The following is a 15,593-nucleotide window of genomic DNA, read 5'->3' as shown; positions in this document are numbered from 1 at the left end:
GTCCCGCAGCCCCCGGCCGCTGCCCGCGCCATGTGCCCAGCGCCTCTCCCTTGCCCCTCGCTGCCCTTTGCCGCCCCGCGCCAGGCCTCATCACCCCGCACCTACCCCCCAGTCGGAACGCTGCGCCCTTCCGCTCGCTCATTTGGGGTTTTGTTGTTGGTTTGGGGTTTTTTTTGTGACAGGTCACCGATGTGCCATCCCAGGAAAGCCGCCTCTCAGAACAGGAACATGAGTCGGCCAAGGCAGACAGTGACAATGTCTTTCTCATCAGGGCACAAGGATTCCCCTTCTCCTGCACCGAGGAGGATGTGCTTACGTTTTTTGATAGTAAGGGAGTTATTTTCCTGTGTAACTGTTCAGTGTTGTGCTATTGAATGCAGTATTTAATGATCAGTCAACAAAATTTAAAGACTGTTAGCCAAAGAAAGATGAGTTTAATATTTCTGCAAAGCTATTTCACTATTTACACATACAAAACAAATAATGTTATTGATTATAACCAATAATCAAGGGGACAACATTGAGAAACTAATCCTGATGCCGTTTTATAGATAATTGAGCAAGTCTCCCCCTTTTTTTCTCAGCATCTCCTCAGTAAAGGCATTCCAATTCTAAGTATTTCCTTTAAAAACCATTACAATTGTATATATCCCCAACTCCTCTTTTCTAAGTCAACTCAAGTGGCTTTTACTTACTCATTTAAACCCCAGCGCTGCTTTCTGGTCCCAGGAGGCTCATGCCTACCTTAGTGGGGCTGATCTCTTCCCTACTGACATGTGTTCAGTTATAACCTGCAGTCAACAGACCCTGTTTATTTGCAGCAGTTGCCTATGTTCCTGTGTTCCTTGATTTCTAGGCTGTAGAATTCGAAATGGTGAGAACGGCATACACTTCCTCTTAAACAGGGATGGGAGGCGCAGGGGGGATGCCCTGATCGAGCTCGAGTCCAAAGAGGATGTCCAGAGAGCCTTGGAAAAGAACCTGAGGTACATGGGCCCACGCTACGTGAAAGGTGGGTTTGACTCTGCAGAAGCTGACCTTGGAAGTAAACTCCAGACCAAGTGAATGAGAACTGCTTGAATAATAAAGTGGGCTGGTGTGAGGGGTGGGCAGATGATGTGAAACAGCAGCAAATTCAGACAGAACTTCCTACGCAGGACAGAAAAAGCTAAGTGGCTTGTGCAGTGAGGGGCACCATTGCCCACCACAGAGTATTGGCTGGGGGAGGGAACGTGGTGAAGTTTTTTTTTGGAAAAAGCTGCCTTAGAAGAGTGCCTGCAGAGTGCTGTCTTCTGCATCCTGTGAGGGAAAACATGTTGTGTGCCATGTTCCTTGCAGTTTTTGAAGTACACGACAGCGATGTGGAGGGCTTGCTGCGGAGTCTGCGGGATGAGTCACAGGCCATGAATGATGGAGTGGTGCTACTCCGAGGCCTTCCGTTCAGCTCTACAGAGGAGGATATAGCAGATTTTTTCTCAGGTAACTCAGCCTAGTCTGTGCTCTTCTGTTACGAGGAGTTTTCTTCTCCAGATTGACATTTAGGTAGGCTGTGGTTCCTCTGAGAGAAAAGCAGAAGCACATGCTGCCTTGAACACATTCAACAGTGCAAGGAGTTGCTGTCCCCTTGCAGCTGGAAGCATATGAAGCTTTCTGGGCAAGCTTTCAGCTGCAGGGTTTCCTTGCATCTTTGTCCTTCTGCAGTTCTAACCTAGGATCAGTACTTAAAGCGCTTCTTGGAGGCCAGGGGAAGGAAAGAGAGGAACCTAGATCGTATGATCTGCAATTGCATTGCTACCAGTGCAGTACTGGGCTAAGTTGAGAGGCAAAACCACCTGGCAGGTAGTTACAGTACAAGTACTGCACAAAGACAGGAAAAACCTAGTGCAAAAATAAGAAAATTTCAGGAACATTTGTATTCTGGACCTCCTGGTTGCCTAGAACTTGGATGAACTTACTTTTGTAGTTACTTGAAGCCTCAGATTGATTTGTTATTGGCAATTAAGCCTTCTGTTAAAAAATTAAATAAATAGGAGTTTAAAAAGGTATATAGGCCAGCATGAGCAGTTACATCAGAACTACCCATCTGCCTGATTAGCCTCTCAAAATCCACAAAAGCAAGGGAAAAGAGGTCTGTGATCTATAGCACAAGTTCTCAACAACTGAAATACCTTCTTCTCCCCACGCTTCCCTAGGTTTGAAAATAACAGAGATCGTTTTCGTGTACCGGGGAGAGAGAAGAACAGGAGAAGCTTTTGTGCAGTTCGCAGCTCCCAGCATGGCAGCCAAAGCCCTGCTGCGACACAGGGAGTACATGGGCAGTCGGTAGGTGCTTCGTGGGGGTAGGAGAGCAGGCTGTGAAGCATGCTGTGGTTTTGCGGCAGGCTTCCTCCCAGATGAAGCAACTCATCTTGGGCTAGCCCATAATCACAGTAGCATTAGGGAAATTTCTGCCTTTATCATTCTTAAAACCAAACCTCGAGATTCAGATTTCAGTAGAAAACACACCTAACTTTCCCCATCGTGGTGTCAGACTGTTACTTTGTGCCTTAAAACATTTATTTTTTTAATAGCACACCCTGAAACACTCTGGGTTGCCTCTCTGGAGATGCTTTCTTTAGAACTTTGACAAAACTGGAAGGTGAAGCTTGTTGCAGGTTTCTGTGTGCTCCAGAGGCACCTTCAGTGCTTGTAGCTTTGGGAATTTCGGGCTCTTGAGGGAAGTCTCAGCTCTTTTTAAGTGTTCTGAAGGTAGTCTGGTCCCAGCAGGGGTAGGGGTGTAGTGCTGAGAGCAGGGAACACAAGACACCCCCTGCCTGCTCACAAGTGCATGGGGATCCAACACCTCCCACATACAGCTCCCCCCCAATTGCTACCAGGTTCCAGGGGGTTTTCTGTGATTTTGGCAGCCCTCTTACTTCTCATCCCAGTCCCAGCCAACGTTTCCGCTCTGGGAGCACACTGTACAAACCAAAGCATACCACTCACCTGTGGCTGGGCTCCATCCCAGACCACACCACACAGTTGTGTTTCTCTTTGGTGACCACATCCACCTGGGCTGTCCTCCTTCCTCACCAATCCACATGTCACCATTTACTTCTGGAGCACAGAGCCCTTTGCCACACACCCCACTGAGACTTTCTTTTCTCAAGCAGAAGTATATACCAGTTTTTCCCCAGAGTCATAGAATCATTTAGGTTGGAAGAGGCCTTGAAGATCATCAAGTCCAACCATTAACCCAGCGCTGCGAAGTCTCTGCTAAATCGTGTCTCAGGCCCACATCTCCACAGCTTTGAAACCACTCAATAGCTGCATTTGTGGAGGGAAAGAAAAAAAAAACAAACCAACAACCCAAAACACCAAGATAGCTTTTATCCTGCTGAGCTTTCTGATTTTTCTTCAATAACCTGGTAAATTCTTTTTCTGAAACTAGGTAACAGAAGATTTCCCCACACCTACACACCAGCTCGTTTCTGTCTTCTAGCTCCTCTCTTCCTGGTCCCCATCTGCATTTCATTGTGTTTGTCTCCCTGCCCCTATTTGAAGAAAACAGCTGCTCTGTAGGTGTGCTTCATAAGTGAATTAATTAACACACTTCCCCTCCTCCAGCAGAGGTTAATTCATTCCCAGTGTGCCATTGATTCTTCCTTTGTCCTGATAGAACTCAGCCACCTCCATTCCCAAGTGATTAGCCCAGAAATGGGGCTGTTTCCAAAACTACTGTCAGCTTGCTTCCGTTCATCCTCCCTGGGCTACTGATATTATCCCAGGATGGCCTTGATCTGTTCCCCGGGGGTGGAGCCATGAGCACTGGTGGCCTGGCTGGGGGGTTACTTCCCTTACTGGTGTATTACACACACAACTTTCACACCCCACACCCTGCTGCATTTTTTTCCCATCGATTGTACCGTGAATCTTATGGCTCCAGTGAGGTGTTTAACAGGACCCTTCACATCTTCTCTGCCTGCTTCTTTTAGGGCTGTGGGATATTTTTAATTTGGGGTTTGTAGACCTGGGGAAGTGCAGGTTGCCAAGGTGGAGCGAAGGGAGAACGGCCTCACCTGCAGGGCTACTCAAAATGGGCTTGTACAGAAAGAAAACTTTTTTTTTAGGAAGTAAACTTGTATTTCTGCAACAGGCCAGAATTTGGGCTTGTGAGGGCTTGGTGTTACTTCTACAAGATGCTATGCAAGGCTGTGAACTGAAGCCCTTGTTCAGACCAGTCTCATCAAGCTGATGATACATGGGTTTGTATGGGCGAGTGGCTGTCGCTGCCAGCTGAAAGGGCTTTTGTAAATCTAACTGCAACTTAAATCAATTATTCTTAAACCCATTGCTTTCCTGGTTCTCATGAGCAGAGCTGAGGCAAGAGAACACCCTGTGGTGTGTTCTCAAAACCCCAAGTTCTCTGCAGAGGTGCAAGCTGCAGCACATCGTCTCTTCCCTGTAATTCCAGGTACATCGAGGTGTACGTCAGCAGAAAGCATCACATGCAAAGGCACATGCCTTACGACAGGCAGCTGGTGGCCTACCCCCAGGCGAGACGAGACCACGAGCCACTGTCTGAACAGAGGGGAGCGGGCAGCACTGGGGGCTCCAACACAGAGAGAGAAAACAGTGAGTCCACCCTCCCTGTCCTGCATGTTCTTTGAGGCCCCATGTTTTACCCCGTGTGCTTGCCTGGGCCTCCGTGTGCCTATAGATGGGAGGTGGTGACTGCAAGCATTCGCAGTGGTGTTTTTCTTCCATTCCACAGATCTGGGCAGGGACAGAATGGAAAGCTCCAGGCAGAGTTTGGAATCTGCGAGTGTCTCATCACCACTACACTTTGTCCACATGAGGGGGTTTCCTGCCCAAGCAAGTGCCCAGGACATCATCAATGTGAGCAACCTTAAAACTAGGAACAAAATCTCATTAATCGTGTAAACTCTCAATTGTTACAGCTGATTTGGGGGTTTTAATTGATCTGCGCTGTGTAGCTCCAGGCTGAGCACATTTGGAACTGGAGCTTGCTCAGGGTTACGGGCTCCTTGGCAAAGGTGTGGCCTCACGGGCAGAATGGCTAAAACTTGCTGGGCTTAGTGGCCATTCCTGAGGCTTGAGCGGTCATTTATGACCTGAGCTACATTTCAGAGCAGCTGATTGTACAAAAATGAATTTCAGAAGCCTTTAATACCGATTAGATTTAATTTTAATAGTATACAGCATCACAGAGTAGGTGTAGCCACACGTTGTGGCTCCTGACACACACACAACATGGGTGCTGTATGAGGATTTTTATTCTCATCGGGAATTACTGTGCCAGGCGCTTACAGGGGGTGGGGTTGTGCATCATGGAGAAGGTGACTAGGGTGTACCTCACCTTCACCCAGAGAGCGAAAGGGGGATTTGAGCTACTCAGGAGCTCAGGCTCCACCATATCCAGCCTGGCTTTATGACTAAAACACCCTGAATTTCTCATTAACAGGGTGTGTTACTGTTCTGTGGGTTCTTTCTCACTAAACTCCCTTTTATTTACCCCCTCTTCCAGTTTTTTGCCCCGCTGAAGCCCACCAGGATCACAGTGGAATACAGCTGCCCTGGCGAGGCCATGGGAGAAGCAGACGTGCATTTTGCAAGCCATGAGGACGCAGTGGCAGCGATGGCCAAAGAGGGGTCGCAGCTGCGTGAGTGCAGGGTGGGGGCTCTTGCAACCCTGAGAAAGGGCCTCTCGGGTCACTGGGCACAGCTTGGCAAGCTGCTGTCCACACCCTGTGCAAAAAGGGGCATCTGAAACTGGGAGTTCGCTTCACCCTCTGATGTGACAGTAAATCTGTGCCAAAAGAAAAAGAAAACGAAAACAGATAAAATGAGATATGTAGAAGTCACTGACCGCCTCTCTCAAATTGTTCCCCAGAGTGCAGTGCTGTGGAATTGTTCCTGAATGAACATCCAAAGGCAAAAGGAAACTGCTAGCGACAGTGGCACGGTCTCGGCTTTGGTAAGCGCATCCTTTGTCTCCATTGGTCCGTTTTTTAGCAATGCGTCCCTCAGGCTCCACTGCTCTGGTGTCTTTGGCTTTCAACCTGCCTGAAAGCTAAAATTGTGTCTGTGGTCACACATCAAGCCTGGTGTCTCTGGCCTGCGAACCTCAGTTCCTCAAGCTGAAAGCACACTCACTGTGCTGCCCAGAGGATGAAGGCCACCGTGCCCTTATCCCCAGAGCTGCAGTGGGGAGAGCAGCCAGCCCAGGGCCCCAGGGGTTCTGTGCTGGGGCAAAGCTCCTGGGGCAGGTTCAGGATGCGCACCTGGCTGCAGCCTCAGTGCTGGAACAGCCCAAATAATTCCTGGCCCCAGCAGAATTAAAGACCCCTTCCCCCCGACATGTGTACTGCAGGCTCCCCCCGACAACATCGTGCACCTTTGTGACCTCTTACTCTTTTTCGTGGAATCTTGTAGTGTTTCCAATTTCTACTATTATTGAAGACAAGATAGAATACAATGCTTTTGAAAAAAGGGAAGCACTGAGCTTAGGTAGTGATTTTTCTTCTCTACCTTTCCAGGCCAAAGCGAAGACATTCCTTGGGTACAAGCATGAAGATGCAGGACGAGTGTCGCTGCTCAGCAATGAGGATGAACTGTATAAACCCCTAGTTTACTAGCATCGTGTAACAGCCTGTAATAAACATGTGTTGCAATTCTGTAGAAGGACTGTCTGTCACAGAAGCAGCAGCCACTGCTCTGTGCTACAGAGCTTTAATAAACCACCACTACGGCAGGTAACGACCCCAGAGTGAGAGCAGCTCCTCCCGTGCTCCATAGCACAGTCTGCACCTCAGCCCTCCCACCACGCTCCTCAAGCTGCACCCGTTGTCTGCTACCAGTTGGAAAGACCCCTCAGGACACTGGATACAGATGATCAAGTTTTTATTATTGTGCGGAACAAAGTGAACATGAGAAAAATTGCCCTCGGCTCCCCCCCATCCCACTGTCACCCTGGCTCCAGCACCACAGGTAGGACCCACGCCAACAGCGGCCCCGTGGGGTGCAACATCCAGGCGCAGGCGGGCGCCAGAGCCCGAGACGCCAGGAAGAGGCGAGTGCTGGCAGCTGGCTCTATTCCCAGGGGTCTTCAGCTGCCCCCCTGCTGTTCCTGTCCCTCACTTGGAGCAGCAGCCGCTCCTGTCACAAGTGAGGTGTCGCTGCAGCATGCTGGACATTCCAGCACTAAAATAATTCACAGCACAGCGAAGGCCCTGTTTCCAGTTTAACCCTCTCACATGGGACTTGTTTGGGTCTCCCTTGCTTCTTGGAGGAGTCACACTGGGGTCGGATGCAGGGATTTGAAATCTCACAGATGTGTACGGTACGTACACAAAATTAACAACACTAAATTCAACAAACACCAAATTCAGCGTCTCACATTGCCCCACAGTCTCAGAGCATTATGCCCACGCTATGTCAGTGTGACACTGACTCCAGGTCTGTCACACCTCAACACTTCAGTTACCTATTTGAAGGGATACAGCAGCAAGGAAATGTAACTTAACTACCACTGGGGGAAAAAAAGGGCAGGAAAAAAAAAAAAAAAACTTTACAGTTGCCCTCTGCAGTGAAGTGCTCTGGTTCTATGGGGCAGAAGGGAAGGCTGGAGAATGTGGGTGGCTGGACACGCTGAGGCCTGGAGGGAACTGAAGAGAGTAAGTCACCAACCAAGTAAATAACTCCAGCTCTGACACACTTTTTAATTCAGTTCCAGCCTCATGACAGAAAATCCTCTCTAAGGAATTAAACCACTTACCCCTAGTAAAACCTGTACAAAACCAAAATGTGTTTGTCACATACAAATACACCCATTTGCTATGGACTACAAAACACTTTGTGGTCCTGCAGACTGCAGTCAGCCCCCAGTAAACCCCAGACCAAACATAGCCCAAACATGCTGCGTGCTCCATGAGGAAACCACTGCTGCTTCCTGGAGTAATGTGGAAAACCTGGAGGTAACAGCAACAAAGAATGGACACAGCATCAACTGTGAAACATCTTCAAACGGTATTTCAAATCAGAGTTTCTATTCAGTGAAAAATGCTCCCATGTCATCTCTTTTTTTTTTTTTTTTTTTTGGTTAAATTCTAACAAAGGTGAAATGCCAGCATTTACTACAGTGACTTTTTCATGTGCCCATGGGGGAGAGGTGAATCAAAGTGGCCCTAAACCTGTGTAATGAGGATTTGGTACCTAAACACTCAAGGACTCAATTCCTCCAGTTACCACTCTGAGACAGAAGAATGGTGACGCCCTTCACCATTATGTAGTTGGAGTCACAGGGAGAGTCTCCCAGGGACAGGTCGGAGGTGCCTTAGTGCAGGTCCTTGGCTCTGGCATGGCGCATGCCTCAACCCCCCTAGCCCAGCCCCCAAAACACAGCCAGGGAACTTCCACAGCTCGGACTGTGGCCCTTGCTCAGCGCTCAGCAGGCCTGGCCCTCACAGCAACAGCACATCTTCACACCACACGCTCGAGAACCTTCCTAACTTGGAGGCTCAGACACAGGCCCAGAGCTGGTTTTTGGGTGGGGGCTGTGTTGTCACCCTGCCCTGAGGCTGCTCACACACATGCTGGTGCTGCTCCACAGGACATTTCTGAGAGCAGGTGGATTTTGGTAGCGGGAAGGCTCAGACTTGTTTGAGTCACAAGAGACTGCAAACCACGAAGCTACTTCCCCCTGACCTCCAAAGAACACGGGCAACTGTCTTCTCTTCACATTCCCCCTGAAGAACTCCAGAAACCATCATCAGCTACAAAGAAGTTTTGTCACCTCGCCGCAGCACTTGCCCTACAAGGGGCTGCTGGAATACTGCTGGATGAGCCGCTTGTGGCAGGGATCGCAGACACGCTCAGGGTTAATGCTAGACGGGAGGGGCAGCTCGTTCGCTGAACAGCCTTCACAGAAGGTGCCACCACAGTTCTTACACATGTTCTGGAAGGCAGGAAGAGGACACAAGTTCAGGAGTTGCTCAGGATGCAAGCAACACAAAGAAAATAAGTGGTTTTTTCTCATTCTTCTCATTTATGATCGACCCCAGGAAAAAAAACAACTACAAAGGGCAGAAGCTGCTAAGGGGAAGAAAAACCAAAGCACTGGACACAAAGCAGAGTGGGGAACCCTCAAGTGACCACTGTTTAACAAGCTTTCTTCAGGCAAGGGCTTGTTTCTTTGTCCCAGGTCACCAGTAGGAAATCTCTGCTAGTTGAAAACAAAACTCAGAGAAAACATACGTTCACCAGATGACAGAGAAGATAAGTCCTCAGAGTTACCTTTTTTTTGCTTCGGCTGCTCTCCTCCTGGCAGAGCTGGCAGATCTCTGCGTTCCCAGGCCCCGAGAGCTGCTCCTAAACCCCAAGTGAAAGCCAAGACATTCTGCTTTACAAGCTTCCCTACCTGGTACTTGTACTAGAGCCACATCTTACAACAGGGAGGATGAATTCACACACTTGTTTTTAACACCCCTCACAAAGCAGCCACCCAGGACCACTGCACCCCCATCTTCAGTGGCACCAGCTACACCACCAGGCAACCCAGCTCCAATTTCAGGCTAGGATCAAGGCTGCGGGTCTCTGTACCCCCGTCCTTCAGCATTTCGTGCAAGATAAAGAATCACCAACCTGCTCTTCCGGTGCACCGCTCAGCAACCTGCAAGAGAAGAACACCGTCACTTGGAGCTGGAGCTTCAGCCACCACATCTCTTTGTGAGAAAACCTGGACCACCAGAGAATCCCCTCATCCTGTTTTAAAACTACCCACGCAGATTTTTGGGCTGGTTTCTCCAAAACCCCACTGCCAGCTCTGCTCAGCTGGGAGATGAGGTGTTCCTAAGGAGTTGTGGTGTGACTGGTGTGGAGAACTAGAATGAGGCAAGGGAGCACGAATATAGAAGTGACTCTTTAAATGGTAGAAACACAGTTTAAAAGTAGCTTTAAAATTATTACTGCTAAATATTTAATCTCCTTCAACTTGTGCCAACAGTCAGCGCTGATGCATTTTGAAGCCTTTCAGGTGAAACGTCAGCCCGACGCTCACACTGCTTAAACACTCAAGGTGAAACGGGGCAAAAAAGGCACCTAAGGCCCAGAAGGTTCCCAGTAGCTGGTAAAGCAGATTTGAATTGAGCTTAGGCTATTTTTAAGCCAATACTTTTCTGCTTAACTTCACACCGGCATCCAGCATGGCCTGTCAGAGTGGCGCTCCTCCACTGACGTCCCAAGTACGTCACGCCGGCTGTCATCAGCTCCCAGCCAAGCCCTCGCCACAGAGCCTTCTAAAACACCTCTTAACATTTAACACCAAATCTGAAACAGTTCTCAGATACTAAACAAACCCTATGACAAGAATCCTCCTCTCAGCTTATGAACGTTCTACCTGACCTACATTTTTGTGCAACCATCTTCTTCAAATATTATTTCTAGTTCTCTTTCTCCAGAAGCCACTGTTCATTAGCTCCAAATACCACTGATCCACTGACCCTTCTCTTCTCCCTCTCCAACAAAGGTATCTTTGGACACAAGTACCAAAGGTCCAGATCTCTGCAGCATTTAGTTTACAAAGACTCACTGAGTAAGAAAAATCAGTAAACAGCAGATTTATATAGAAAAAAATATCAAAGGTGAATGGGTGAGAAACCTGATGGTACAGAGCAGAATCTCCTTCTTCCCTTTGAGAGCTATGAGATAGCAGCAAACAGACCTCAACAAAGGGCAAGAGGTTGCAAATCTGCAGTAGACAGGGAGGTTGCACTGTTCCAAACCTCCCATCAGTGAAGAAATTAGCGCATGGGAAGCAGGACTTGGTAAAGGATGAAGCAAACTTGAGATTTGATTTCTTCCATACTTGTGTGGTGGGACACTGTTCTCCTCCCTCAATGGCTGTTTCAGTTTAGTATTTTCTTCCTGGATTTTGAGCTTCCCATCCTGCAGAAGGAAACATTGACCCATCAGTTGAGCAGGATGCAGACTCCAAGATGCTTTACAGTCTCTGTTATTTTAGTCTAACGGCAGAGGCTGAAAAGGTAGACAGGTTGAAGAGGCTCTTTAACGCCTGATCAGCAAGACAAATCCTCTCAGCCAGGAAAGGAACAAATCCTTCCCTCCAGGCCAGCTTAGACCTGGGTCACAATCAGGCCAATGTGTGCCCACCAGACCCCACAGGACCAGCCTCCCAGCTGCATGGGCAGCCCTGGCAGAGTCACCCACACACACGTTCCTCTCCAGCTCTTGCTACAATCACAGCAGGGCTCTTAGATGTCTGGAAATGCAAACTTCCAGGGGATCATGCACCACCTCTGAGTTTTGGGGCAAAAGAGAAGCCCATTCTGAACCAGATGGACCAATAACCTGGTCTCTAAGCCATTGGCTCTCAGCTATGGGGCGTGGAAAAGCTGCTGTCCTGCCTTCCAGAGCACCTCCCAACCTCTGCTTTGAAAACCAGAGCACCCAGCTGGGGGGCCGGGGCTTCCTTCTTTCCATTTTCACAGGCCAACCGCATCACACTTAGTTCCCAATTCCTTCTTGCAAATGACAGCTGTTCTGCTGCAGCAACCATGACTTTTTGAGGACTTGTGATGTGTAAATAACTTCTCTGAAACTATGTGTAATCTTGGTTAAAAAAAAAAACTCCAAACCCTGAATTGTTCCAGCAGCCCAGGGGAGCATGGCCAAGGAACCTCCAAGTGCAGCAGCACACATGAGAACTGTGGAAACAGCTTCTATTACTTCACAGTTCTCATAGTTACAAGTTTTGTTCTCCAGAACAACTATCTTATTGCCACTTGCCACCAAAAAAGCCTGTTTCGTTTCTACAGAAAAGCTGCAGAGAAGATTTTAATTTTCAAATGCAAAGTTACTGCTAAAAAGGGAGTTTCAGGCAGGGTGACTTGAGTTTACTCTTGAGATGAACACTGCGCTTTGCTTTAAAATACACCGAACTTAATGCGTAGCACTAAAAGAACACTGCATGTCAATTGTGATAGCCTCAAGAGAGAAGTTTGCCTTCCAAGATTTCATTATTTATCTCTTGCGGGAGAATTTCTCTTACTCTAACGCAAAAAATAAAAATAAGGATATTTTTCATGAGATGTAGCATGTTCAGCATCTCTCCTGCTGTATTAATACTTGGTTTTATTCAGTTAGTGAAGAACACCACAGTTGCTCAAGACTGTGTCAGGTACCCAGCTCAGAGAAGGAAACCAGTGTTCATGAACAGCTGGTAACATCTGCAGTACTTCTGGGAGGCTCAACTCAATAAGCTGCCTATTGAGTGTGTGTAAGAAGTGTTCCAAAGCTCGTTTTGTTCGGTCGCGTAAACAGCATGCATTTATTGCCGAACAAAGCTCAGGAAAAGCAAACGATTTCAAACTCAAAAAACTAACTTTCAAAAAAGAAACTATTTCAAACCCAAGACAAGGACAACAGCCCCATTACCTGTCTGAGCCAATTCTTGGCACCTTTCTTGTTTTCTTGGCTGCGCTGGTGGCTGTGTGACCATCTGTCTCGTTCCCGCTTCAGTTCCAGTTCAAGGTGGTTCCTAGGACATGAAGGTGGAATTGTGAGTAGAGTCTACAGGTCTGTATCACTTGAAAGCTAATCAACTACTTAACCGTTGCTTTACACCAACGCAACCAACCCCCAAATTCAAGAGCTGAAAACAGTAACAGCAGGATTTGTACTGTCAAACATTCAGAATTCCCATTGCTATTAAAGCCAACATTTTCCATTGTCACCTTTGTTGATCCCCATAGTGCTCCGAAGTCCAACTGATGCCAAACCTGAACAATTTGGCAATGCCCTCCTCAGACAGCTACACTAACTGAGCTGACCTGAGTTGGTGTAGGGGGCAGAAGCAGAGGAGGGGAATCCCCTCTTCATACCCATCCCCTGTGTGCACTCAGGGCCTTGCACAAATTCTGATAAAAGCCATTTGCTGGTTTTCTGTCACTTTTTGAAAAAGGAAACAAAGTTGTGCCAGGAGGGGAAAATAAAAAATAATGCATCCAGCAATGCTTCTGCAGAACTCATTCCAGTGACCTTGCCAGAACCAAAGATGTGTCATGGCTGTGAAGAAGCAAGAGATGCTCTTCTATTTTAAGCTAATAGGATTTCTCCATTTTCCTGACACTGGTGAACTGGCAACACTGCAGGGGAAAATGTGATAGCTCTTGCCACGGTCTCCAGTTTGGCTTCCACCTTTTTTGGTTGCCTCCCAACAAAACCTGAGACCAGTTTCAACTGGGAAAAAAAAGCTATGACAGCACTGGTGATCAGACTGACACCTAGGACAGCTTTCCTTGCTCCAGCCGCCTTCATGTGAGCTCTAGGCCGATGAGCAGCAAATTGCTGGTTTTTCATGTTGCCTTTGGATTCTACATGACACTACTGTAGTGCCAAGTCAGATGCAACATTAGACTTCAGGGAGCTAACCTGCAAGGTGAGCCCAGTGCAGACTGAGCATCTATTCAGTATCCCAAACAGATTTTGCAGCTTGTGGTGATCCCTGTCCTCTTACGTCTCCAGTGCCACCAAGATGGCAAACAAGATGGTTATTGGCAGATGCCAAACACATGCAACCGCAGTGCAGAAAGCCCCTGTTCTGCGCTGGCCCTGCCTGCTTGCTACTAGACACAGTAAGAAAAAGCCCAGAAGATAGATTAGGAAAGGATCTCTTCACCGCTGCCTGGAGAGCTCTTCCACTTCTAGCTGGAGGCTGTTGATTTTGTCCCCAAACTCCTGCTTGAAGAGGCGGTTGTCCTGCTGGGCCAACTGACGGTCCTTCTCTGCCTGTCGCAATCTGGATTTGAGCCACATGAACTTGTGATAAAAAACAAAAGCCATGGTGGGGAGGAAGACCGAGTTTAACCAACAAATAAAAAACCCAGTGAAAAGGTAAAGCCAAACAAACAAATGGTAAAAAAAAAAACAATGGAAAGGAGGAAAATATTTTAAAGAAAAGCAAGATGTAGGTGAACCAGGCAGAAGCTCTGATTTTCAAGAGTTTTTATTCTATTACTACAGTTTACAGCCATTAGATGAAAAACATAAAACATCACTTGTATCCAGATTCAAAGCAAACCTCAAGTACACAGAATTTTAAGTCAAATCGGATTTTAATGTAGGTTACATTTCAGCTTTACACGTGTAACTGGAACTTGCAACAGGTTAGCTACTGTACTGGGAATTGGTATGTTCTCCTGGTCTCTTCCAGGGACTGACCCACTGGCTGAAGCGCCCAGGCACAGCTACTCCAAAGTGTTTCTGCTTCGGGCCTCATCAGAAGGGGCCAGATCCTTAATTCTGCCTTATTTTAGCATTCCTGGGACAGCAAACAAAGCCAGCCCAACCCCTTGTTTCTATGGAGGAGATCTGGGGAGGGCCGGGGGAGTTAGCTGTTCTAACTAGCTCTTGGGATACCTTGATGAAAGCTTCCACCCTTTACATTATTGTTTTTTTTCCCAGATAGTTTAAGTGAATTTCTAGTAAAGGATTACTGAAGGTTAAGTTTATGCTTCCAAGCGTGCAACTTGGGTACGGCGTAGAGATTTAAAACATGTCTCCACATCAAGTTTTGCCTGTGAAAGAAGTTCAGCCACCTTCTGCCCCACCCAAGAAGCACTGTTCCCCAGCACAAAGGGAGAACTGGCACTGAAGAATTTTCACAGGCATCTGACCAGAGGGGAAAAAAACCCTTATTCAACACAGAATCCCCCCAAATGGGATCTTCTTGAAAGAAAAAAAGAAATATCTCTATGAGCACTTACAACCTAAAGCATGTGACAGGCCAGCACTGTGAACTTCTGCAGCTCCAGGGAAGAGGATATGAGTTTATAATAGTCCAAGCTACAGGTACAGTTTGCACTAGGGCGTTAAATTGCCAATTATTTTTCCTACTGAGAGCTGCTTCCAAGCTTTAGCTGTTCTTTCATTAGCAAATTCCACGAGTATCAAGCAAGAGAAACTCTGGAGCAAATGAAAGAAGTTTAATAGTAAAAGGCAACTCTTCCTTTTGAACCACAGACAAGGAATGGTCAAGTACTGAATTACCATGTCCACTCCCCACCACTGCACATTTTGTTGCTTTCTTGGTTTTGCTGCGGTTTTTTGTTTGTTTGGGTTTTGTTGTTTTGTTTGGTTTTTGGTTTGGTGGTTTTTTTGTTTGGTTGGTTGGTTGGTTTTGGTTTTTTTTGCTTTTGTGTCTTTTAAACACCAGAGTATAAAAATCAGATTTTTTTTGTAAAATGCTAACCTCCCTTTCTAGGAAGAGGAAAGACCTACCAAAACACCTCTCCTCAGCTTCCTTCGGTCGGGAGGAACCGCGACACATGTCTAGAGGGATTCATGACAGAGGTAGAAGGCAATGCAAAGATGAGGAGGTTTCCACTGAACTCACCACTCTATCGTGTTACTCTAAAACACCTAGCTACTAATTCTGGACACATGAAGTCTCAAGGAATAAGGATAAGTCCCCACCCTCCCACCGAATCCCTAAGGCAAAACCCTTGCAAGCGGTCTGGGTTACAAGAGGGCTGGGTCTCCAGGTGGTGAGTTACCTCTTGGGCTTGGGGCTGGAC

General features: G+C 47.4%; 1 protein-coding gene across 1 annotated transcript; it reads left to right on the top strand.

Moving 5' to 3' along the window:
• Positions 1-182: 182 nt before the first annotated feature.
• GRSF1 (G-rich RNA sequence binding factor 1) lies at positions 183-6,638 on the top strand (the record flags this gene model as incomplete). The annotated part of the gene is made up of 8 exons (XM_008935135.1): positions 183-327; positions 857-1,012; positions 1,339-1,479; positions 2,193-2,322; positions 4,454-4,614; positions 4,754-4,878; positions 5,528-5,663; positions 6,436-6,638. Coding segments are annotated over 8 exons (1,197 nt in total), but the record flags the coding sequence as incomplete, so codon positions are not given.
• Between the last annotated feature and the right edge of the window lie 8,955 nt (positions 6,639-15,593).

This window comes from Merops nubicus, unplaced genomic scaffold (genome assembly GCF_000691845.1).
Source record: "Merops nubicus isolate BGI_N331 unplaced genomic scaffold, ASM69184v1 scaffold44932, whole genome shotgun sequence".
Classification (NCBI taxonomy): domain Eukaryota; kingdom Metazoa; phylum Chordata; class Aves; order Coraciiformes; family Meropidae; genus Merops; species Merops nubicus.
Note: the sequence above shows the minus strand (reverse complement) of the source record. Positions and strands in the feature narration are given on the sequence as shown.